Here is a 24,615-nt window from a genome sequence, read left to right on the forward strand (position 1 = left end):
TGTGCAGTGTTTATACTCCAGCTTTGGAAATAATCCCCTGACCACCCCAGCTTACCACTCTGGCCTTCATCCTTCAAGACCCCCTTTTTTTGGAGCAAAAACAGCAAGAGGTGCTCAGTGTTCTCCATCTTTCGGGAAATTCTGCTCAGGAATTCTCCGCCTTTGCCCATGCCATAACCACTGCATGGGACCCCTCCTCCCTGCTCTACAGCTCCCCTCACCATGCATACCCTTCTTCCTCAGCATTCAGCTTAGACCTCAGCTGCTCCAGGCAGACTGCCTCATCTCTAAGGTCTAAGTTGGGTGTCCCAGGCTCCTGTGTATTTATGTCTCTTAGCGAGGCCTACATTTTATTGTCATGGCTTGTTTGCTTCTCTGTGTCACCTTGGGCTGCATGCCCCACCCTAGTGTGGAGAACAGTGTATTATTCTCCAGCATTTGCATGCAGGGATAGCTCAGAAATGAAGAAATAGATGAAATCTCCAGAGCTCATGCTTTCCGCCTTAACCCCTCATGTGTACTTCTTGGCTCTCCTTAAGTTGCCTCTTTCCAGTAGAAATTTCTTGCCTCTATCATTTTTCTGCTTCAAGACTGGGCATTCAGCGACTGCCATGCTTCTGGCCGCTGTTGAATCAAAGAGTCAAAGAAACTGAATCCAACATTTGGAATGAGTTGCTTCCTTGCTAGCCAAGCTACTGAACCAAGTGGGGACAACATGTCATATATTTCACTTTTTTTCCACTCATGCCTTCCAGTACATAGTGTATGATGTTGGGGGAGGGGGAGCTCTTGTTATAGTAAAGGAAGTAAGTCCAGTGTCTATGTGCAAGCTTTCAAACTGAAAATGTATCCCAATACAGATTTGGCTGTGTGTGTTTGTGTGTGTGTGTGTGTGTGTGTGTGTGTGTGTGTGTGTGTAGGGATGTAAGCTGCTATGTTTTCCCAAGTACTGGTGAGCCAAGGAGCAAAGAAAGCAGCTGTAATGCAAATTGGGTGAGGTTACCTCATCCCCGAGAAAGTACTCTGCTCATTTATTTTGACAAGCCCAACTTACGTTTAATTACTGGGCCTTGTAGTAAACTGGTAAACGGAGCAATAGTGACTTTGGCAGAAAAGGAGAGATCTGTGTAACGTGAGCCTCCAGAATGAGTCCATGCTGACTCCCTGTAAAATGGAGTGAGGCAATTCATTTTCAGAAGAATTTCGGTAGAGCAGTTTAGGTAACGTGTGACTGTAGTCATAAGTCCGCGAGCCTTTTATGAGCCAGGCACACCGGAATGTGTCCATTAAGTCAGGGTGATTTCTCACAGAAGTTCTGTTGGCCCTTCCAAGCTTTTTCCACTGACGATGCCATCATCCAGCAGAGCCTTCGTTTTCAATTACTTTTAGAGCCTGTTTTCAAGTCACAACAAAAAAACTAAAAATATCACCTGAAGCTCAGCACAATACTAGAGCGGGGGAAGTCTGTTATGTTTTTTTTTTTTTTAAAGTGCTTCCTTTTTATTATCCAATTGGTCTCTTAGTTACTTTGAGCTCTTGCCCCAGATTGAATCTTCCCTTGAGGGAAGCGGTTGGGCCATCACCAAGTTCCCTTAGGAGAGGGTGACATGGTGTTGATAGACCCATTAGGGCCATGAGCCCCTTCTGTACACTTTAATAGGCACTTGGAGAGATTTCTGTTCCTGGCAGGTTATCAAAACTCCATGAGAATAGAACAGATCCTTACAGACATTGGTGCTCAGGATGTTGTTCTTTATCTCCTCCAGCTGGGTGTCCATTGGGTGTTTGGGTGAACTTTCTCCCAATACCACAGACTTATCAAAAAGAAGGGGAAATGTGTCACCAACAGGTTCTGCCCAGCCTATAGGTCCTGGCCACTTAAGCTTATGTCTCCACATTCTAATATTTTCTTTCTTTTCCTTCCTGTAAATTTTCCCACTGTAGTTGGTAGCGCTCAACTGTTAGAACATACTTCATTTACCTTTCCCTGCTCTCTCACTCACTGACTAGTTTCCATCTTCCATCTCTCCCCAGCCCTTAAAAAAAATTAAACACAGAACCAACCTGCCTCAGTGAGTAACAAATTGAAAATTGCTAGCATTCATGAAGAGAAATGAAAAGCCCAGGTGAGACTGAAAGGGAAAGATTTCAGCCAGCCAGCAGTACCCAAGGTAGACAGATCTTATAAGAGGTATGTTGGGGCGGGGCACCTGAGTGGATCAGTTGGTTAAGTGTCCTATTCAGGTCATGATCTAACAGTCTCATGAGTTCAAGCCCCATGTCAGGCTCTGTACTGACAAAGCAAAGCCTGCTTGGGTTTCTTTCTCTCTCTCTCTCTCTCTCTCTTTCTCTTCCTATCTCTCCCTCTCTCTCTGCCCCTCCCCCACTCACATTGTCTCTCTGTCTGTCTCCAAATAAAGAAATAAACTTCAAAAAAAATATTTGAGAGGTGTGTGGGGTGAAGGCAGACAGCATTACAAAAGAAAGCCCTTAGGACCTCAGAGAATCTGGGACAAGTGCCTGCAGCCTGTAGGGTGAGGGCCGACGGGGAGGGGGAACAGTACGAATTTATAAATGATTGGGTTTTGAGATCTGAGAGGGGCCCAAGGCCAACTATGATGCATAGCAATAAAAGTTTCATGTGAAGGATTTTAAGCTAGACTGCTCCTTCTGGGGAGGCTGAAAAATATTTTTCACCTAAGTATAAGCGCACTCTTGTCAGCCCCGCATAAGGTTAGCTCTCTTGCATCCAAGCTGCTAGCCTGGCCAGATGGAGGATGGCCTTGGTTTTTTTCTGTGCTTGCACTTGACACAGCTGGCGCCCTTGCCTCTGGTCACAACAGTGAAGTGGCCCTGCGTAAATCTCGTGTACATCTCCAACACCAATCACAACAAAGCAAGAACCCATCCTTCCTGTGGGGGGGGGGGTGAAGTGAAGGAAACACATCGCAACATTTTCCACTGTTTGTGAAGGTTTTCTTTCTCTAGTCCTTGGAGAGAAAATGGAGGCTCCGCAAAAGTACAAATTGTAACAAGCTGTAATTTTTTGGGGGGAGGGGGGTAAGAAATTGCATTGTTGCTGTTGTGGCATGAGGATTTAAAACAATCTTAGAATACAAATTTGATCTTGGAATACAAATGAAATAAACATGATTTGGCAGGAGGCACCAGTAACAGAAAGCGGGGGTGATGGGTCCTTATTGTCTCATGCTGAATTCCTTCGAAGGATCAAAACACTCCGATGCCCCCAAGGCCAGGCAGGGCTCAGTGAAGAGAGCAGAAGGGGAGCTGGTGAACTGGGGAGCACAACCCAGTCTCTGAGGCAGCTCAGCTCTAGCCACTTGTCATGGGGAATGCAGATCCGTGTTGGCCAGAACTTCAGATATTTTTAAAGCAAAGCCAGAAATCCAGAATTTTATGTGAAATCACCCAAGGTCTACAAATTGGCAACTAACTCGGTTATTTAACAAACACTGCTAGAGCCAGGCACAGCAATCTGTGGGCCAGACTCCAGTCATGGGGGCGTCTGGTGTGGGCCCTCTGTGGCTGTGTACAGAGAGGGGGTAAAGGGGCCCCCCTGCTTTCCACTGTGGGCTGGTGTGTGCGGTGGGCTGGTGCCCCGAGAGCCGGAGGAGAAAGGTGCCCCCAGCCCAGCTCCGTGTCCATATCGTGTTGGAAGATTATCAGCAGCTGCTCTAAGCTAACCTCATCCCTTCCCATCTCATCCCTAATTCCTGGGAAAGGCATGTCCAGGCATGCCAGGTGCCCTGTGGAAGGGCAGGTGTGGAGGGCAGAGGCAATGTCATGATGCCCTGGGACAACTGTAACTTTCTCTCTAACTCTCTCACTCTCTACTGAGAAGGAGCAATGAATGCTGGGAACATGGCCAGATCGGTGAACCAGGACGCCTTGAGCCCCTTGATCTGAGGTTTGACCACGCAGCACATCGAGATAATTGTGTGTGGTGGCTGACTGAGGTCTTCCTCTCATGAGCTGGAACTCTTAGAGCTCTTGTGTTCTGGCCTATAGAGTAGAGAATCTCACAGCTGGGCACCTGGGTGGCTCCGTCTCTTAAGCGTCCAACTTCAGCTCAGGTCATGATCTCAAGGTTTGTGAGTTCGAACTCACAACAAGAATTGGGCTCTCTGCTGTCAGCACAGAGCCTGCTTTGGATACTTTGTCTCCCTGTCTCTCCCTCTGCTCCTCCCCCACTCGCTCTCTCTCAAAAATAAACAAACATTGGGGCGCCTGGGTGGCTTAGTCGGTTAAGTGTCCAACTTCAGCTCAGGTCATAATCTCACGGTTCGTGGGTTCGAGCCCTGCGTCAGGCTCTGTGCTGACAGTCAGCTCAGAGCCTGGAGTCTGTTTCAGATTCTGTGTCTCCCTCTCTCTCTGACCCTCCCCTGCTCACGTTCTCTCTCTCTCAGAAATAAATAAAGCATTAAAAAAATGTTTTTTAAACAAATAAACATTTTAAAAAAAGAATCTCACTACCATTCCCAAGTGTAGTGTAAAGATTGTCTGCTTTAACATCATGCTTTATATCATCCACTGGCTACATCCCATTAAAATGGTTGGACTAGAGTAGATATTACTCTTTATATCATCAGAACACCTCAGATGGGCTCGCTGATGACTTGTTAATTTGCTTCATTAAGATATGTTCATATACATTTAATATGTGGTCTGTATTTCCATATACTTAGAGATCCACTCGATTCCCGGCTTTGATGCTTGATTTTCTGCTTCTTCTCCCCATGGATCCATGTTTCTGGTGATACACTTTTTGTGTGGGCCCCATCTTCATACACACTATTATTATCATAGGTTCACCAAGACCAGAAATAGAGTCTGTATGTCAACAATTCAGCATGGAGTACAGATGTAGTGAAAAGAAATTAGACTGGAAGAAAATCTGTTAGCTGATGAGCTAGAATCCAAATAGTCTGGATTGTCCCAGAATCCACCAGAATGGAAGAGAAACTTATTTCGTGTAATTTGCAAGTATGATTGTGTATACTTTTCTCTGAAAATCTTTGTGAGGATTAAAGTGATATATTTTTGTACCAAGCAATTTGCTTAAGGACCTCTTTTTAGATTTCTATAAACATTAAAATTTATGGATATATATAATGTTTTTAATGTTTTATTTATTTATTTTTTGAGAGAGAGAAACAGATATGGATGAGTGGGGGAGGGACTGAGAGACATGGAGACGCAGAATCTGAAGCAGGCTCCAGGCTCTGAGCTGTCAGCACAGAGCCTGAGGCGGGGCTCCAACTCACAAACTGCGAATGACCTGAACCGGAGTTGGACACTTAACCGACTGAGCCATCCAAGTGCCCATGGGTGTATATATATATATCCAAATATCAAATAGTATTAGTAGATATAATATATAAATATATAAAAGCAGAATATGTTAATATTCATTATTTAATATCCATTATTATTATAATTAATAATTATTGTGAAATTATTACTATTATGTTAAAAATAATATGAATATGTAATGTTGATTTGCAATATTATATATGTATATAACAAATACAAATTAATTTTCTTTTCATTTTCATTTTAAACCTTAATGTGATTTCAGAGGAACTTTAGGGGTACCTGGGTGGCTCAGTTGGTTAAATGTCCGACTTTGGCTCAGGTCATGATCTCGTAGTTCAAGGGTTCAAGCCCCACATTGGGCCTTGAGCTGACAGACCAGAGCCTGGAACCTGCTTTGGACTCTGTGTCTCCTCCTCTCTCTGCCCCTCCCCCACTCACGCTCTATCTCTCTCTCTCTCTCTCAAAAATAAGTTAACATTAAAAAAAAATTTTAAAGAAGAACTTTGAATATTTATTCTCAATGGGTAATCTCATTTGAACATGATAGTCGCATCCTAATCCTTTCTTGGATCAACTCTGTATCCACAATAATTAAAAGTATGTAAGAGGTGCATGAGTGGCTCAGTTGGTTAACTGAGTTGACTCTGATTTCACTCAAGTCAAGATATCATGATTTGTGGCTTCAAGTCCCACATCGGGCCCTGCACTGACAGCACAGAACCTGCTTGGAATCCTCTCTCTCCCCCTCTCTGTGCCCCTCCACCTCTCATTCTCTCTCTCACACACAAAATAAATAATAAATAAGAAAATTAAAAAATAACAAATAGATAAACTTATAAACTTAAATATATAATGGTATATGCGTGTGGGAAGAGAAGAAGAGGAAATACTGAAAATTAAATCAGCTGTTGGCTCTGAGGTACAGATAGCAAGTGATCCCCCCCCCGCCCATTTATTGTAATTAAACTATTTGTGTAACTTAAAAATACACAAACAAACAAACAAAAAAAACCCTCCCAAAACACCTCAGAATGAGAAAGCAATGCCTCCAGAGTCAGAGTTCCCTTTTCAAACACAGGCATTTTTACACTCTGGATCTTATACAAATGAAACCCATTTTTATCAGCCTAGACTTATTTTCACTTTCCAATAACGTATTCCTTTGTCTTCTTATTTCTTGGTCTCCTCAAGATACCCCTTGATTAGAAAACGAACGGGAAAACTAAATTATTTCCAACACTCCAGTCCACATACCTAAGACAGTTTCTGTAATAAGAAAGACAGGGTTCTGGAAATGAGGTCTATTTCAACATCCAAGGCTACTCTGCATGAGATACTGAGCACAAAGTCACCGCCGGGAGATCTATATTTCTGCTCTTGACGTCTGCAGGTGCCCTGGCCACCGCCAATGGTGATGATGATAAGTGACGGGAAAATGAACTGGGAGGCGATGTATCTTCCTTGACAGATTTAAAGGATTGTCACGGGCAGCTCCGAGGCGAGTGCTGACTGAGGACATTGTGGCGCCTGCGTGGGTCACCGTGGCACAGTCAGGCAAAGCTGGGCGGAGCGGGGCGCCGAGCGCACACTCTGTGGTTTCCATCTCTGTGCTTTGGAGGTGCGGGGGTGGGGAGACTGGACGTCGTGCTACCAAATCTGAAGCATCCATTGCTGTGGGTTAGTTGGTCTCCGTCATGTACTTGGGTCATTTCTGTGGGGAGCTGGTCTTTACCACGCTATGTGTACCTTCCAAGGCTATGCCCGCAGTAAACGTGGGAATTGGGTGAATATCCTAAGATTTTGAGGCTTCATCCCCATCTGCAAAGCCCTGCTTTCACCCAGGGTGCGGTAAGTGCCCGGTGTGGTCTGAGTCCTTCCTAATAGTGGTCAGTGGGGAAGCATCAACCAAGCACATACAGATGAGGTGAAACAAAGGACCTTGGGTGCTCCCTGGGGAGCCTGGGGAAAGCCAGGCCAGGGGATAATATCCAAAGAGAGGAAATGCACTAGTAGCCAGTTACTCTGCTCATTTTGTTTATTTAAACAGACCTAGGAGTTTGGGTTGTAAAACAGCTAGTAACGCTTTTGCTTTTCTTTTTTGCTTCTGTCTTTTCCAGAGCTATTATAAATCTGTGACCTCACTCAAAATGTGCAAAGAGGAATAATGGAAGCCCCTGAATACCTTGATTTGGATGAAATTGACTTCAGTGATGATATATCTGTAAGTCGTACTTCTTGTAAACAGTGCTTCCAGAGATGCCACCTTCCCCTGTAATCTGCATATCCTAAACTCTTCCAATCACGTTTAGCAGTTGGCAGCAGACTGAATGTGGCTTTGGGGTCCCCTGGACCAAAAAAGCAAATCTCACTTGATTGTGTGTGTGGCATGGTGGGGGAGGCGGGTTGGGAAAGGCCTTTGACCTCATTGAGCCTCCTGTTCCTAAGTGTTGTCAAAATTACTCACTGAGGAAATTTATACAGTGCTTGTATAGAGTGCATGATCAACCCTATTCATGATAATTCCCTTTATATGACTGGCTTTACCACAGCCAGCATTCACTGGAGCACACAAGGACACGATGGCCAAATTATTCCCTAACGAACAATAAGAGGAATCCTTGAAAGCACAGGTTGCATGCTTTTGGGGAATATTGAGAAAAAGCCATGCGTTGATAAGGACTGGATCAGCAGCCCTCTGAGGCCCTGTTTAATCCTGTGAAGCCATGAGCTGATCAACTTCTTCATTGCCACAACAGCCACCACCTTCCTGCTGCCTCCAGCTTGTCTCACTGTGGCTCAGAGGGGAGCTCTGTACATATCCTGCCTAGAGCTAACGGTGACTTACCCCAGGCCACACAGTCACTTCTGCCTCAGATTCCAGCCAGCTGCCATGTTGACTTCTCACACCCTCAACTAAACCCGGCTCTCAGGATATGATGAGAAGGTTGCTGTCTCTAAATTAGCACAATAACTTTTCTTCCCAGTACCTCCATGGTCACAATTGCTGACCCTACCTTACATCACTGTCTCAGGGCATGGAGCTTTGTGGCACCACTAGAAATGGTGTCAAAAAGATAAGCTTCTTTTCACACACCTCTGGCAAAGTTATTTCTCTACTCTGCTATTCGCTTTGAAGTAAACTTTGCACACTGTATGCAAGAATTGGATTACTCCGGTGAGTTGGATGAATGACCCATTTCATACAGCCTTGGATGAGTCTTGTGTGTACCAGGGAAATGTGGATTGTGCCTCTCCTTAGTTTAGCTTCCAGACAGTCTTTATTAATCTTCGTTGAGACCAGTATAAAGTGAATTTCTTCCTTTCCACCATATCTTTCTGTCTCCTTCTCTCTGTTTTAAGTTACCGTACTTAAAAGTGTTCAGAGCATGGTTCTTGATTAGCGCTGACCTTGAGGTATTTTTTTTAAGTTTATGTATTTTGAGAGAGAGAGAGAGAGAGAGACGGCATGTGCGCAAGAGTGGGGAGAGGGGCAGAGAGAAAGGGAGAGAGATAATCCCAAGCAGGCTCCACATTCAGCACAGAGCCCCACTCGGGGCTCGAGTTCATGACTCATGTGATCGAGTTCAGATCACAACCTGAGCTGAAATCAAGAGTCTGACGCTCAACCAGCTGAGCCACCCAGGCGCCCCTCACCTCGAGGTATTTTGAGCCTAGTGGGAAGAAGCAAAGAAAGTGGAGAATAATGTGGGGAAATATAGGGAATTGGAAACTGTCTTAGAAAGAAAAAGTCTCGTTATGGTTAAGAGTTCAAGGGAGCTCTCTTAGCTTTGATAATGAAGCACCATTTAAGGAGCTCCGAGTTCGGAAGGCTCCTTTTGGGCTCCAGCCTCATTCTGACCTGTGCTACTGGGGCATAGTAACTTTGCCTCTCCCAGATCCCCACCAACTTTTACTGCTGTTTTGAGAATTGCATGAAATAATAATATACATGGAGCACATAGCTTGGCACATAGTTAAGTTTCTCTTAAAAATGGTGGCTTTTCATATTATTTCAGTGAATAGTAACAATAATATTTATATGGCCCATGGTGAAGAAAGAACCCAAGGGAAAAAACCAGGCGTCATGTCAGGACTTTTTTTTTTTCTTTAAATACAATAGAGCATTTGTATTTACTGAAGAATCATCTGGTAGCAGCCTATAATTTGGATGAATTAGGGATCTCCACTTGAAAGATAATAAACCACGTTAAGCAATAGCTGATGCTGTTTAGCAAATCGGGATACAGGATTATGTAATAGTCGAGCTCCTACGATTTGACCACTCTGAGACATAAATAAAGATTACCCATCTGTAATTGTGTGACTGTACTCGACTNCCCACCCCTTTAAGGATGTTTCTATTGTTTGGATCTTTAACCTGCATTTATACTTACATCAGAGAGGGGAAAAAGTGATACTGTGTAGAATCGTTAAGACAATAATGGCTAAGATTTGCCAAATGCTCCCTCTGGGATAGGCGTTGTCTTACTTAATCCTCACAACCCTCCAGTGAGGCAAGAACTTGCCATGATCTTCATTTTACCGATGAGGACTCTGAAGCGTGGAGATGTTCCCTGACTTGTCCGGGGCCACCTGGTTAGCGGGGAGCACTTTGTCTCCGGAATACCTGTTTTGGGCTACAACAGTTGACTGCCTCTCTAAATCTATTCCAGTGGTCCCCATCAGGGTTGATTTTAGCCACTCCCCAGGGGACCATTTGGCAGTGCCTGGAGGCATTTTTGGTTGTGGTGGCTTGGGAGGTGTCCCCCTGGCATCTAGTAGATAGGGACCAAGGATGTTTCTGAAAAACATTTCTGAAAAACGTCAAGTCCACAGGGAATTCCCCTACAACAAAGAATTACCTGGCTTAAAGTGTTGGTGGTACTGAGGGCAAGCCATCCTGGTGTTTCATCAACCACGTGAAATTGAAGAAGCTCTACTTTGGCAACCTTGATAATATGGTAGATTATTTTATAATACAGTGAAACTTTCATTTGTGAGCATAGTTCGTTCTGGAAACATGCTTGTGATCCAAAGCGCTCATATATCAAAGCTAATTTCAAAAATCATTGGCTCAGTTGTGATCCTGTGATGTTCGGCATCACTTACTACTCGTATTGCAAAAACATCGCTCATTTATCAAGTTAAAGTTGATTAGAAATGTTTGCTCATCTTGCAAGACACTTGCAGAATAGTTACTCACAATCCAAGGTTTTACTGTAGTGCCATCCGATCCAGGTTCAATCCCTTAACTGTGCCAGAATTGACTTATTCTTAGATAATCACTTCTTGGGGAAAGCAGCGATTACCTCTTCGATATCAAAATGATTGTTCTCGGCATCTTTAGGTAAACTAGGAGCACTGAATGTTAGAACCGCTTCAAGAGCTAAATGGAAACTATTCCGATGCTGACATTTACAGAGATGTGTTTGACTTGCTAATTCGCTGGCATAAAAAGAATATAGCCTTCCATAAACATGCCTTTACTTTTAGGATTCCATCACCTCCATCTCTGACAGCATGTACACCTCTTTCCCGGTAAAGTGGCAGGAGTGGGTATGAAAATGCTCAATACCTTTGAAAAAAATGTTTCTGAAAAGATGCCCAAGTCTGTAACTGCTCTTCCAGTGCTCTAGCCGCAGCCCTGTTACATTGTCTGAGCTTTCTTGTTTCCTGATTTTCCCCGCTGGTCATGAGCCTGGTTCTTGTTTTAATTAAAACACAAGCTGTATATTGGTGGAAAAGCAGCAACTAGAACTTTTCTGCCTTTACCTCATGAGACAAAACCCAGAAGGCAATCAAGTTATTTTGAAGGTTCCCAGACTCGGAAATAACATCCATCCTTTGCAAAATGTGCGGTTTAAACTAACTACACACTCTTGTCACCCAGCCATCTCAAAAGAGAGAGCCTTGCACATTCCCTGCAGGTCTGTGAGGGAGAGGATAGGGTTTTGTTTCTGTAGAATGGGTTTGCAGATTTCGTTCTTTGTTCCTGCAGAAGCCAGACCCTTCTCCTGAAGCCTAAAAATGCACTGGGATGTTATTTTACCAGAGTCCTTAGTAGCCACAGTGTATTTATTTTTTTAAGAAAGGCCAATTTGCAGGTGGTGCAGTCAGTTAAGCGCCCGAGTTCAGCTCAGGTCATGATCTCGCAGTTTGTAAGTTCAAGCCCTGCATCAGGTCCTGTCTTGACAGCTCAGAGCCTGAAGCCTGCTTCAGATTCTTTATCTTCCTCTCTGACCATCCCCTGCTTATGCTCCGTCTCTCTCTCTCAAAAATAAATAAACATTAAAAATTTTTGAAAAAAGAAAGCCCAATTTCCTTTTCCCCCAGATAGCATTATACACAGAACAGAACAAACCAGAGGCTGAACAGAGGATCTCTTGAGGAACATCACTCCCAGCCCTCAGATGCAGGCTCTGCCATGGGCCACACTCCACTCTGTGAGTCAGGTGCCTTGTTGAAGACCCCTATTAACTCGGTGGAGCAGGCCCTGTTTCAGTATCCTGTTTAGCAGATGAAAAAAAACATTGAGCCTTAGAGACGTCGTATGACTTTCACAAGGTTATGGATAAGTAAGTGGCAGGGCCAGGATTTAAACACAGAACTGTGTGACCACATTCCTCTTCCCCTTCGGAGCAACCCGGTGGAGTATATAGACCCTGGACCAGTCCACAAATGCCATCGCTATCCTCAGTGGGTACTGATGCAGTTGCAAATAGCTGCTTGGAAGTAATGGGGTTGCTATATATTCCAAATAAAATAAAAGAAGGGAAAGAGAATGTAGGCAAACCTCTTAATTTTACTGCACGTCCCCTTTCTCATCTGTGACATGATAATTATCATTTCGACCTGTTGCCCTGGAGTTCATGGAGAACACATGAGATTTTATATATGGATGTGTATAAATATATGCCCATGTATTTATATAATACACACCTACTTGCATACCTATGTGTGCATATGGACAGGTACATATACATGTAAATATACTCACACACATGCACGCGGACAGAAGTGAGGATATACTCCGTTCCCCCTCAGGAAGTTTTGCCACCTTTCTGTACCATTGTGACTACAACTTTGGTGAAAGATGACATTTTTGGGCAGTCTATTTTTTGTGCAAGCCACATGAGATCAAGATAAATAAATGGCCTTCCACTTCACTCTAACCTTTGACCCAAGCCCTTGAAGCCTAGACTAATAGCACAGAATGATGTGGATTTGTATTCCCAGGGTGATTGAGCCGCAGTCTGATAGAAAAATAACTTCTTTTGGCAAACAAATCTCTTTAGTGGGTTTGCACATTTTTTCATCCTTGCACTGTAATACTTGCCCCCGTCTGATTTGCGTGCACTACTTTTTGCTCAGCTCAATCCACTGACAATTCCAGGGTTTCATTACATTTCCACAAAGCCATGTCACAGTGGTGAGAGGCCCCAAGAAAGGGCAGATAGAGCTTTTCAAGTGGACTCAGGCAGAGAGTTGAGTGAGTCAAGAGTATAGCTTTTGCCCTGTTTTTAGGAGTGAAAAAGAGTGTGAAGTTAATCAAGGTAAAAAGAACCTGGCTTGCCCCTCCTCTCTAGCCAGAAATCTACCTGAGTGAAGTCCTAATATATTTATGTGCTTCCTACAAGGTGGCCAAGACTCTCACGTGGCCTCTGGCCACCTCCATCCCTTCTTGACTGTCTATCAGCCCTGCCCTTTGTAGCAGTCACCTGCTCTTATCTACAGTAAATCTTTTCTTAATGCTTCTCGGTATGACCTGCCTTTATTGGGTGTTCACGTGGTCTTTCTGAAAATGTCCTGTATTCAAGTCTGCATTACCTTTCATCCCTTCCTTCTGCGGTGCCCGTTATCAAAAACCCCATACCTTGTTCTAGCAGCCTGTGTTGTCTGTGTTCTCTTGTTTACGTAACACCTGCCAGGAAAGGAATTAGGAATCATCTAGTCCAGACAAGATGAATGATATGTTCATGTTCCATTGGTGGTATAAGAGCCGAACACCATAACCTGTGCCCCAAGACTCGACATTTTGGACTTGATACCCCTTCCTGAGAATGTGGAGAACAGCCTTATAGGTAGAGTGGTTTCCAAGAATGATGGCCTGCCAGGATTTTTCCTTTGCTCTTACTCTGAGGATAGCCCTAACACGTCTTATCTTGCTTGCAAGTTATAGCATGTATTAGATTGACGATTCAGATTACTCCCACAAACTATTTACCTTCTATGTACAACCAGATTCCGTGCTGCTCTACTCCACGACATGTATTAAACTGTTAACAGTGTTTCAGGAGCAGTTCTAGGCTTGGGTGAATGACCTGGACCCGATCTATGTTCTCAGAGCTTCCAGAACCCTGTTATAATAATTGAGCATATTATGAAATGTCAGGTTGACTCCCCAGAAGGTCACATTTAATTACAGTATCAAACTCTGCTCTTGATGATCTTTATGTTTTTGCAGTGATTGATAATTGGCTCGCAATTCAAACTAGACCATCACTGAAGCTACACAAGGATTGTAGCCAGCCATGCGCCCTACTTACTGCAAGTTACATTTCTTTCGTAAATTTTTGTAACTTGTAATTTTTGCCTCAATAGTTGCTATTGCTTTGGCTTCACTTCTGAGTGCTCATTTTGTAGACCTGTTAATGTTATAGTTAGCATTTTTTGAATACTTAGACTCTTTCTTGAATCAGACTCTCTTACTTATGTTTTACATTACTAAACTTGTAGTCTTCACAGCCATGCTCTTGACATAAGCACCATTATTACCCTGCTTTACAGATGAAGAATCTGATAGGCAGAGGTCAAGTAACTAATATGAATTTGCTGGAAAGTGAAGCCAGCATATAACATGGCAGTCTGACTGTAGAAACCATGCATATAACCCCTGTGTTGAAAATGACTCTTGCTGGGACTGTTGGTCACCTCTGATTGGCTCAGTTCATCAAGATCTCTTCTCATCCACGACCACTTGTCTTCGCAAAGGGGGACCATTCACTGCTGTGATACCTCACCACGTTTGCCAATGTGGACCTTCATCTTTTCGCCTGACTACACATATGAGTGTTGCAGTACTATATGTGGTAGACTCTTAAAATGGGAAAAACAGCTACTGAATTTTCCCAAATACCAACTACAAAAAATATCTTAGCATAAAAGAATTTGATTATTATTTTAAAAACTTTGTTTAGTGTTTATTTATTTTTGAGAGAGAGACTGAGAGAGCCAGGAAGGGGCATAGAGAGAGGGAGACACAGAATCTGAAGCAGGCTCCGGGCTCCCAGCTGTCAGCACAGAGCCCGATGTGGGGCTCGAGCCCATGAACCATGAAGTCAGACACTTAACTGACTGAGCCAGTCAGGCACCCCAAGAATTTGATTATTATTAATTTAAAAAACCCTCCCAATAGAATAAAAACAAGGAGCAAGAATAAAAATCAAATGCATTTTAAAACAAGATCATTTGTAATAGTTTTATTTAACAAAGGCCTAAATCATAGAAAGAAATGTATTTAAAGCGGTCTGGAATGAATATATGAAAATGTAGATCACCAGTATCTGTGCTTTGTAGAGGTGGTGGTTGAGACTGTGGGCGTCTGTTTCACCACCTGTGAAATNGGGACCATTCACTGCTGTGATACCTCACCACGTTTGCCAATGTGGACCTTCATCTTTTCGCCCGACTACACATATGAGTGTTGCAGTACTATATGTGGTAGACTCTTAAAATGGGAAAAACAGCTACTGAATTTTCCCAAATACCAACTACAAAAAATATCTTAGCATAAAAGAATTTGATTATTATTTTAAAAACTTTGTTTAGTGTTTATTTATTTTTGAGAGAGAGACTGAGAGAGCCAGGAAGGGGCATAGAGAGAGGGAGACACAGAATCTGAAGCAGGCTCCGGGCTCCCAGCTGTCAGCACAGAGCCCGATGTGGGGCTCGAGCCCATGAACCATGAAGTCAGACACTTAACTGACTGAGCCAGTCAGGCACCCCAAGAATTTGATTATTATTAATTTAAAAAACCCTCCCAATAGAATAAAAACAAGGAGCAAGAATAAAAATCAAATGCATTTTAAAACAAGATCATTTGTAATAGTTTTATTTAACAAAGGCCTAAATCATAGAAAGAAATGTATTTAAAGCGGTCTGGAATGAATATATGAAAATGTAGATCACCAGTATCTGTGCTTTGTAGAGGTGGTGGTTGAGACTGTGGGCGTCTGTTTCACCACCTGTGAAATGTGGAATGTGGAAGGAAGAATATTCCAAGAACAGAACTGTGCAGAAGTATGTCCCACATAGTACGAGGGAAAAGAGGCTTCTATTAAAGAGATTGGGAAATCGTTTTCAGAAATATAGGAGGAATACAAGGAAGCTTAATATCTAACAAATTTAAAGAAGTAGGTGGTAGATAGCAGGGAATGGGTCATGATAAAAAAGAGAATGGTTGGATTTTCCAGTCAAGACCCACTGGAGGCTATAGTAAGAGTAGGGCCTTTGGGGCAGTGTATAGAAGCCATGTAGTGGTGGCTAAAAGAATAAATGTAAGAGATGAAGGAGGAGAGAAAGAACCACAGCAATTCTTCCAAAAAAGGCGGCAGTGAACCCAAGATCAAGAAAGCCCAAGGTCCACTGAGGAGGCAGCATGTCTTGAAGTGGCAGACCCTCTTGTTTGTCAGAGGAGGGAGCTGATGTCGAGAGGGTAGCCAATGAGATGGAGGGACGAGGGATGATGGCAGAGCCAGAGACCTGAAGGGATGGGAGAGGAAGAGACGTGAGCACAAGTTGAGGGCTGGTGGTGAAGGGGTGGACTGTTAATGCCACATCCTCTGTGGAGAAGGCATGAAGTCAGGACACACCTTCCTGAACTGGAGGAGATCCAGACCTCAGGAAAATACTACATCTCTGAAAATCTTGCTTCAGGGTGTGTCTGCTTTTCCATGCCAGTTTTGTGTGTACACATGGGTGCTATTTCCCTGGGTATGTATTGAGATGCCTGCCTGAATTTTGGAAGGCTTTGTGAGAAATCGTGAATTTCAGGATGGCCTTTTGGATGACTAGTTTAATTGTTTCTTTTGGAAATTTAATGAGACCTTAGCTGTTTAAAAGTCTGTAGCTTCAAAAGGTGCTTGGGATTTTAGTTCTTTTATTCTTTTCCTGTGGCTCGTTACCGCTTGAGTAATGTCTGCGTGTTCACCCAACTGGCTCCAGCTTTCAGGAATAAGGGCCAAAGCCTTTCAGTCTTGAACAATATCTAGAGTGGTCAGAGATCCTCGTGGCTTGGTGGAGAAAGGACGCACTCTTATGAATCCCACGCACGTTCATACTGTTTGGCATTGCTGAGTGACAAAATCGACGAGTTTGCGAAGTAGTGTTACAGTGTCAGCCCTTGGCCATGGACTCTCGTGAAGGAGGGAAGACCAAAGAGAAGCCAAGTGACATGCTGGGATAGGCTGGGCTCTCTGTTCCAGTCCCAGCTTGGCCTTGTCTTCTTCCTCTTAAATTCCCACATCTTGATCAATGGAGCTTAAAAGTCAGGAGGGTGGTGAAGACAATGAGGGAGAGGCTGTGTGCACAGGTGGAAAACAGGTTTGGGAGAAGAGACAAAAGCATTCAGCATCGTGTCACTGCTTGCACACTGACGTCACTTGCATTATCACATATGCTTATTTGTGTCCTATAAATAAAGCAAGCTAGCCCCAGAGATATGAAACGACTGATTTGTCCAGAACCCCAGCTAATCAATTTCAGAACTGACTGTGGGGTCAGTCAAACATCTGACCTCAGCTCACGCCGTGATCTCGCAGTTCACGAAATCAAGCGCCCCATGGGGCTCCAGTGGAGATCCCCCTTCAACTCCTCTATTTCCCCCCTCTCTGACACTCTCCTGCTTGCGTGCCCTTGCTCTCTCTCTCAAAAATAAACAAACATTTAAAAATTAAACAAATACCAGAACTTGGGCTTGAATCAGCATCTTTTGAGTCCAGATCCGTTGTTCTTTATGCAGAAGGCTAGTGCCTCAGCCAGTACCCGTACTGTTAATCTATTAGAGGTGTATTTTTTCTCTTAAATATACCACGATTTCATTGCTAGACTTGTAATAATGAGTTTTTTTGGGAAGATGAGTGCCATATAAATATTAACTGTTACTTAACACCACTAAAATCATGGTTGCATAGAGGAATTTATTATAATTCAAATTCAATAAGTACCCACTATGTTTGGTAAATACAATATTGTCCACACCCTCAGGAAGCAGAGAAAGTGATGTAAACATATAAGTGAAATGTCATGGGTTGGATCCTGTAATGGACATGTGCCTGAAATACATACAAAGCTGTTGTTCCTGAATGTTAGCAGGCATCAGAATCATCTGGTTAGCTTATAAAAATACAGATTGCTGGGTTCTACCCTCAGAGTTTCTGGGATGGGGCCCAAGACTGTGAATTCCTAACAAGTTCCTAGAGGGTGTTTATGCTACCGGTTCAGACAGCACACTTTGAAAGCTGGAATTGCTTCCATCTGGGAGTGTGGGAGAAGATTTTGTAGAAGTGACTCCCAGGCAGATCTTGAAAAATTTAAAAAAAAAAAAAGTTTGCCTAGTGGAACAGGTAGAATGGCATTCCAGGTCGATGTAATAGCATGCATAACAGTGTAGACAGGTAGAGCAGTAGTTAGGGCATCCCTAATAAATTTTGTATTGCCACAATCAAAAAAGAAGTGGACACTGGTAAGAGAGAAGTCTGAGCTCATGGAGGCTTCATGCTAAAGCTTCGCCCTCTAGGCCATGTAGAGCTACTGAAGGATGTGAAACAGAGAAGTACCTTAGTCAAAGCTGCATTTTAGAAAGCTAATTAATTCAAGTGCAAGGATGGAAGCATGGAGGAAATGCCCACTTAGTACCTAAATATGAAAGAACGCCTTTGAACAGCAATAACATTTTGCCCGGGGATCCATCCAACATGTGTTTGTCTTGCTATTTCCGACAAATAGTTAGGAAGACACTGTGTGCCATGCGTGTAAGCAAGTCAGAGACACCATCTTTTCCCTCGGGCACTCGTGGGAGCCAACACTAACATCTAGGAAACAACAGAGCACACAAGGCAAGGCAATATTTTACCAAGGGCTGAAAAGAGCAAGGTCATTTAGGGCTGAAGCACTTAGCCCAGGTTTCATGCAGAAAGCACGGCACAAGCTGGCCTTGCAGAAAGGCAGTTTTGGCATGGCTGGAAGAAGGCTTTGCAGGCCAAGAGGACCCTGGAGTACAGGTACAGAAAGTGGAACTGAACTTTGAGTGCACACTGAATGCACATTGAAGAAGTGGAGGCAGCTGGTCAACCTGTAGAAAGGGCTTTTCTTGAGACCTAGAAAGGAAGTTTGAATCACAGTGGCTATTTCTACAGGACTAACCTCTGGAAGATTTTTAGAAAAGAGAACAAGAGCCACATAAAACCAGGAAACGTAGTGCTTCGCAACCATCTGCAACCCCCCCTCTCTTAACCACTCACTATCCCCCAAGGATAATAAGCATCAAGGGAACAGAGTATAAAGGCTGGGGTTGGGAGCAAGAAACAGGGCAGGCACTTTGGGCTTTGGTTCTGATAGGGCCAAAATGCCCAGGGAGTTGGCCATTGTCCGGAGACTGAGGTGGGTTGGTGATCAGACGGCTCCTTGTGAAAGGCCATCTGTCCTTTGCACCGGGATGAAGGGCTGGGGAGCCCCACCTTTCAGCTCCCAGATGGTAAGACAATGCATTCATGCAAGAGAGACTTCCCAGGTCATTTGCTTATTCCCAAATGTACAAATATGAAAACGTTTTTGCATGTGGGTTTTGTGAATTGTATGTTTCCTCGGCCACTCTTCCCATCTCGACCTGACCGTACAACATTCTCTTACACTTCACCTTCTATCCAGAAAGCACTGTTTGTGTTTACTGAAGCCGATACACAAACTTTTTTTGTTTGATTTTGTTTCTTGTGTCTTTGTAAAGGATGGTAGATTTGTTCACAGTGTAGATTGGGGTCTCTGCTGAATTTGACATTCCACATACCCTTCCACTTCCCCAAAACTTTGATTTTCTGGCCAACGCATCATCCTTTTCGCAGATGACTGTGCTTGTAATTTTCACTACCAGGTGCAGCAAATGACTTTTTCCTTCAAGGTCATTATTCCCAAAGAATTAAGACATATACCTTCACAGAAGTGACTTTCTGTCTGTCGGGGGTTGAGAGACAGAGCTGCCTCATGTAATGTAGGTTGAGGTGCTACGTGGGGCTCCGCAAAGTTCATCCTCTGCCTATTGCTCAGTCCCCACACCACCCGGAGCAGCCTGTGATGCTCGAACTTGAACCTCATTACATTAAAAGCTACTGCACACTCTGGACCTTTGAGGTCACATAGGAAGCATTGGAGGTAGAGCTTATCATTCAGAGAGTCTGACGTGCCTGGCTTTGTGCTGAAAGGTAGCAGTTAGGATGCATGTGGCTGAAAAATGTAGAAAGCAGGCTAGCCGGTTTAATCAAATATATAACATTAAGCCCAGTGAATGACCGTATTGAATTTATCATTAGCTCTGTTTAAACACAATCCATCTTCAGCTCCCTCTTTCTAAAATTTGCCTTGGAAGAAAAACAAAACAAAACAGAAGGAGCCAGGGTGAGACTATGCCAAAGGGTGTTTTGTGGGGCACATGTCCGTGGAAACAAAAGGCCCCATTTTAATTGAATTATAAACTGTGTAATTATTTAACCCGTACCAGCTGGTCCCAAGAAGCTACCGGATTCCTTAGAGAGCTCGTACTTGGCCAGGAACATAAGGTGCCTTATTAGTAACAAGAAAAATGCCTTCTGTACCTATGTTATGCCCATCCCCCAAAGAATGTACTGTAAAAGGGGGAAAATGCTTGAAGTTCATTTTTGGTTAAAGAGAGAGCCCTCCCCCCTTCTGAGTGTGTGAGTGGATGTGCTAGGAGCACCTGCAGTCTCTGAGGAATGGCCAACATACACAGGATGGCATTGCATCAGACAGGTAAAAGTAATTTCTCTAATTAGTCATTGGAGATTTCACTTCTCACTTGGAAAACCTGGAAATTCAATTTGTTTGTGACAGGCAGTTGGCAAATTGACAATACATACAACTGCCCCCTCCCTGTGTCTTGCTGTCCTGCCATCACGTGGAAAGCACTGGGGGTTCTCCACGTAGGCCCTTCGCTTCATCTGTCGACATCAAGCTAACGAGAGTACCTTCGTATTGACAAATGGCCCCTAATTACACATTCCTCACTTGTGATGCTACAGTAATCCTAATGAGTTTCCCGTGATCATTTTTCTTTCAGATTAAAGGGTTTTTTTCTCAATCCCCCCAAGTTCTGCCGGTGGTGTCCTTTATCATACATTCTCATTCCCGTAAGAACAGTATCCCCAAAGGTACAGAGCCAGCTATTTTTAGGGGGCTGTATTTTATGAGTTAATGTATGATTGAAGATGGTCCTTTGATTCAAGAAATAGTTCATCCTATCTATTTTCGTTTAAAACCTCCCTCTCTAAACAAAGATTGATTGGCATCAGACAGAGCCCCCGTAAATCAGAGCTATTGATTTTACATTTGTTTTCGTCCTTGTGGTTTTATTCCCCCTTATGTCGTAATTTGTTATCCTGATAGCTAGCGCCTGAGTCGGTACCTGGGTTGATCCCGGGAGGTGGTTTCTTTCAATTCAGACTAATCTATATGTGAAACAGATTAGCTTTCAGACAGAGAACCAAGGTCCCCTTGCTCTTTATAACATTACCCCCCCCGTATTTCCCGTGGAGCTCACAGATGCCACACAGTAAAATCTCTGGCAAGTGGCAAGTTGAGGGATGTTGGTGTGGCCCAGATAATATCAGCACAGGTGAGGCTCCTGGCTACCCTGGGTGTTTCAGGAAGCTGGGTGCTTCTCCCCTTGGCCCTTGACACCCAGACTCAAAACGCAAATATTATGGACACCCTCCGGAAATTCCTCAAGGCCAGAAAATTCTTCCATCTTCCACAAGTAGCAAAAGCAACAAGAGAGAGAATGTCTGCTGGTTACACTTTGCATGCTAACGCAGGGGTACATGGCCCCTTTTAACATACATCTGCTTCGATGCTTATAGATAGAGCTTGGGACGCTGTCAAATCACTAAGGAGCCCGCTTAGGATAAAATTAGACTTTTCTAGATTTGTATGTTGTATGCAAGTATCACTTCTGGGGCTTTGCTTTTTCTGGCCAGTTTGAATGAATGCAGCGCCCTTCTTCTAAATTGTTTTATTCCCTTTCTCCCTCGGCTTCCCATTCAGTACTCAGTGACGTCACTCAAGACCATCCCCGAACTGTGCCGAAGATGTGATGCGCAAAGTGAGGACAGATCAGGTAGGTCTCTCTCCGCACCCCTCTCCTTCTGACTTGGAGAGAGTGGAGGACCCCGGAAAGCTGCCTCCCCCTTCCACAACTTGCCCCTGCCTTCTGTCTTCCCTTTATGGCTTTTCCCTTTACCCCCCTGAACACACCCCCTCCAGGAGCAGATGTTAGGTCTTCTTCCCCAGGCTAACAGGACAGGGAGGCCCTAATGAGGACTCAGCTGTATACAAATAAATGTAGGCTGTCATCTCGACAGCTCCAAACCACAGTATACGCGGCAATTTACTGAAAACCCGAGAAACCATCGGTGACAAAACATAATGATGGAGGCGCCAATGAAAAAATGTTGGATGCGTCTACTACCCATATGGCAAGGGCCAGTTTGGGGATGGTGCCTCACCAGAGTCTGAAACCCTATCAGGGATGCGACATGATAGGATCTGCATGAAGGCATACTGTAACAGTTAAGATTAAAGCAGAACTTTGGAGTTTAATAGTGTAAACTAAACAGAGAATTATGGCCTATAGATGAAAACCAGCTGGTTGACCTTTTCTCCTTGTCCACACCCCCACCCCGGACCCAAAAAAAAAAAACATTCGGGGCCATTTTTCCCTCTGTAAATCAGATTAAGCCTCTCTCCTTTTCTCTTCCATGATGGGCAAAAATGAAAATGAAAAAGGATGTTGATGGGAACGATCCTATGGCATTAAACTAAGAAAGGATGCTTATTATTTTTTTGAAGTAATTGCTATCAGGCACTGCCGTTGATCGTGCCAAAGCTCCCCTCCTCCGATAGTAGCTAGAATCCTGAGAACCATGGGGGATGGAAGCCTCCAGATAATCCTCAGATGAGGTGTATTGAGTTTCATAGAGGCCCCTTACCTGTGCAGTTACTGGAACTCTAGGTCTTTCTAACTGAAGACTTGCCCAAAGCTAATCCACTTTTCTCCTGGACGGCTTGTTCACTTTCGAGACTTTGTGTAGAGGAGGTGGGGCAAAGAATTAGTCTTTCTAGGTTTGTTTATCTCTGTGTTTTTTTGTGTGAGTGAAACTGGTGCTTCAATGTTTGGGTCAGAAACGCAGAGGATAGTTCTAAGTTCCCATAAAAGTCTTCATATCCCTTCAGTGTTTTGGGTTTTTCTTTTTGTTTTGTTTTTAATTTCAAACAATGTCAAGTTTCTGTCGGGTTCAACAAAAGCTCTAGCCATGACGCTTTAAAACATCACACATGACTCCTTACAAGACATCACACCAGGCTCCAAGGTTGAATTTCTGACTGTGGGCAGTGACTTGAGTTCAAGTTAGAGTTCACTGATTTATCACCCTTATGATGTACAGCCTAAGACTGTCAACAAAATGAAGAAGAAGCTTGTTTTGCCAGTGTTACCAGGTTAGGATCAGAGTTCGGTGAGGTATGTGAAGTTACTTTGTAGATACAGAATTTGCCTATTTCTTTAACTGGAGGTGGAGAGTGAGAAAGAAGAAATAATAACAAACACGTGGCAAGCGCTTAATGTGGTAGGAACTGTTGTAAGCCCTTTACTCACATTAGCTCCGTTAATCCTAAAATCCCCATGGGTAGAGTACTTAGCATGTCTATGCTGTGGGTGGGTAAACTGGGGCACAGCAGAGACGTTAAATATCTTGCCTACATAGGAAGCGTAGGCTTCCTCTCAAATAGCTTGACTTAGTGGCATTAATTTAATTTTAGGATACTATCCTTTCAAAACTTTAAAAATCAGCATCTTTCCCTCATGGATTAAGAGGTGAATTGCTCTTCTGTTTAATAGCTGTTCTTGCTTACCGAGGTAAGTGCATTAACCAAAGCTGTAAAAAAATCATTTTTCCTGGGGCTGGTTCATTCGCCTTTCTCCAGGCCAGGTGTCTTCTCACCACTTGCACAATAGGTGATGTTGGACATTTCTGCTCTGGTTGATAAGGAGGCCAGTTTCAAGTGCAGAAGCTTTTAAACTGTACCCAGAGCAAAGACCCAGTGCTCAAGATCATCGGCAGTAATTAGATCTGACGGGAAATGGACACATATGGGCAAGACTCAGGCCTTTTACTGGAATCACACGTACACCTCACCAGGAGGCTGTCAAACTACTTTCTACTAGAGCAAGAGTGATCCTAGAACACATAGAAAAATCCGTCTAACAGTAGCATCGCTGTAGATTATTGGTGAGCTCCATTGAAAGGAATCTCAACAGAGTAAAGATTTTTCAGTGCTAGTTTCTGAAAGAATTGAGGCATTCTCAGTTAGTTCCAAGGGTATCCAGTTATGGAAATACCACCTCCTTACAGCCCTCCAGTCTTGCTTAGATCAACCACCTATGAGGATTTGGCTCCAGGAGGACTAGCAAATTTCTGCCTTTATGGTCATCATTTCAAACAGATGGCAGCCAAAGGCACACTGACCTCTGAAAAAACTCCACCCCTTCTTTTGGACCAGGTACCCTGTGGGGAAACTCTTCCCCAAACCTACCGTTGCTTAGCATACAATCCCCCAGATAAAGGCTCTTTATCTTTGTAAAGTGTACTAAGCCATTTCTATTTTGTGTCAGTTCTCAGTTGTTACCATCCATCTTCACACGAACAAGTCCTTGAACAGGTGTTCTTGGATCCATTTGTCCTTTTTATTTATTCATTCATCAAATAATTGAATATTTTTTGTCACTAGCACTCAGGACAGGGGAATGAGTGAGATGTAGACAAGGCCCCCAGATTCAGTGTTTACATTCTAGAGAGTGACAAAAAGGCGAGCTAACGAATTAATACCAGTTAATTTCACACGGTGGAAAGAGGTCACTTGAAGCAAGGTGATAGGGTAACTTGTAGGCATTGGAGGGGGGCATTTGGTGGGGCGGGGTGGGGGGTGGGTCTGAGA

The 24,615-nt window shown here is 43.7% G+C and overlaps 1 protein-coding gene across 2 annotated transcripts in view; it reads left to right on the top strand.

Annotated features, from left to right (window-relative positions):
* Window positions 1-7,485: 7,485 nt before the first annotated feature.
* Window positions 7,486-24,615, top strand: part of SNCAIP (synuclein alpha interacting protein) — an 81,978-nt gene continuing 64,848 nt past the window's right edge. For both annotated transcript variants that reach the window (XM_077753031.1, XM_077753032.1), the window contains exons 1-2: window positions 7,486-7,558; window positions 21,667-21,739. In XM_077753031.1, the coding sequence (XP_077609157.1) occupies window positions 7,502-7,558; window positions 21,667-21,739 (130 nt within the window). In that variant the 5' untranslated portion in view covers window positions 7,486-7,501. The remainder of the gene's footprint in view (window positions 7,559-21,666; window positions 21,740-24,615) is intronic.

This window comes from Crocuta crocuta, unplaced genomic scaffold (assembly GCF_008692635.1).
Source record: "Crocuta crocuta isolate KB4526 unplaced genomic scaffold, BGI_CrCroc_1.0 scaffold377, whole genome shotgun sequence".
NCBI lineage: Eukaryota > Metazoa > Chordata > Mammalia > Carnivora > Hyaenidae > Crocuta > Crocuta crocuta.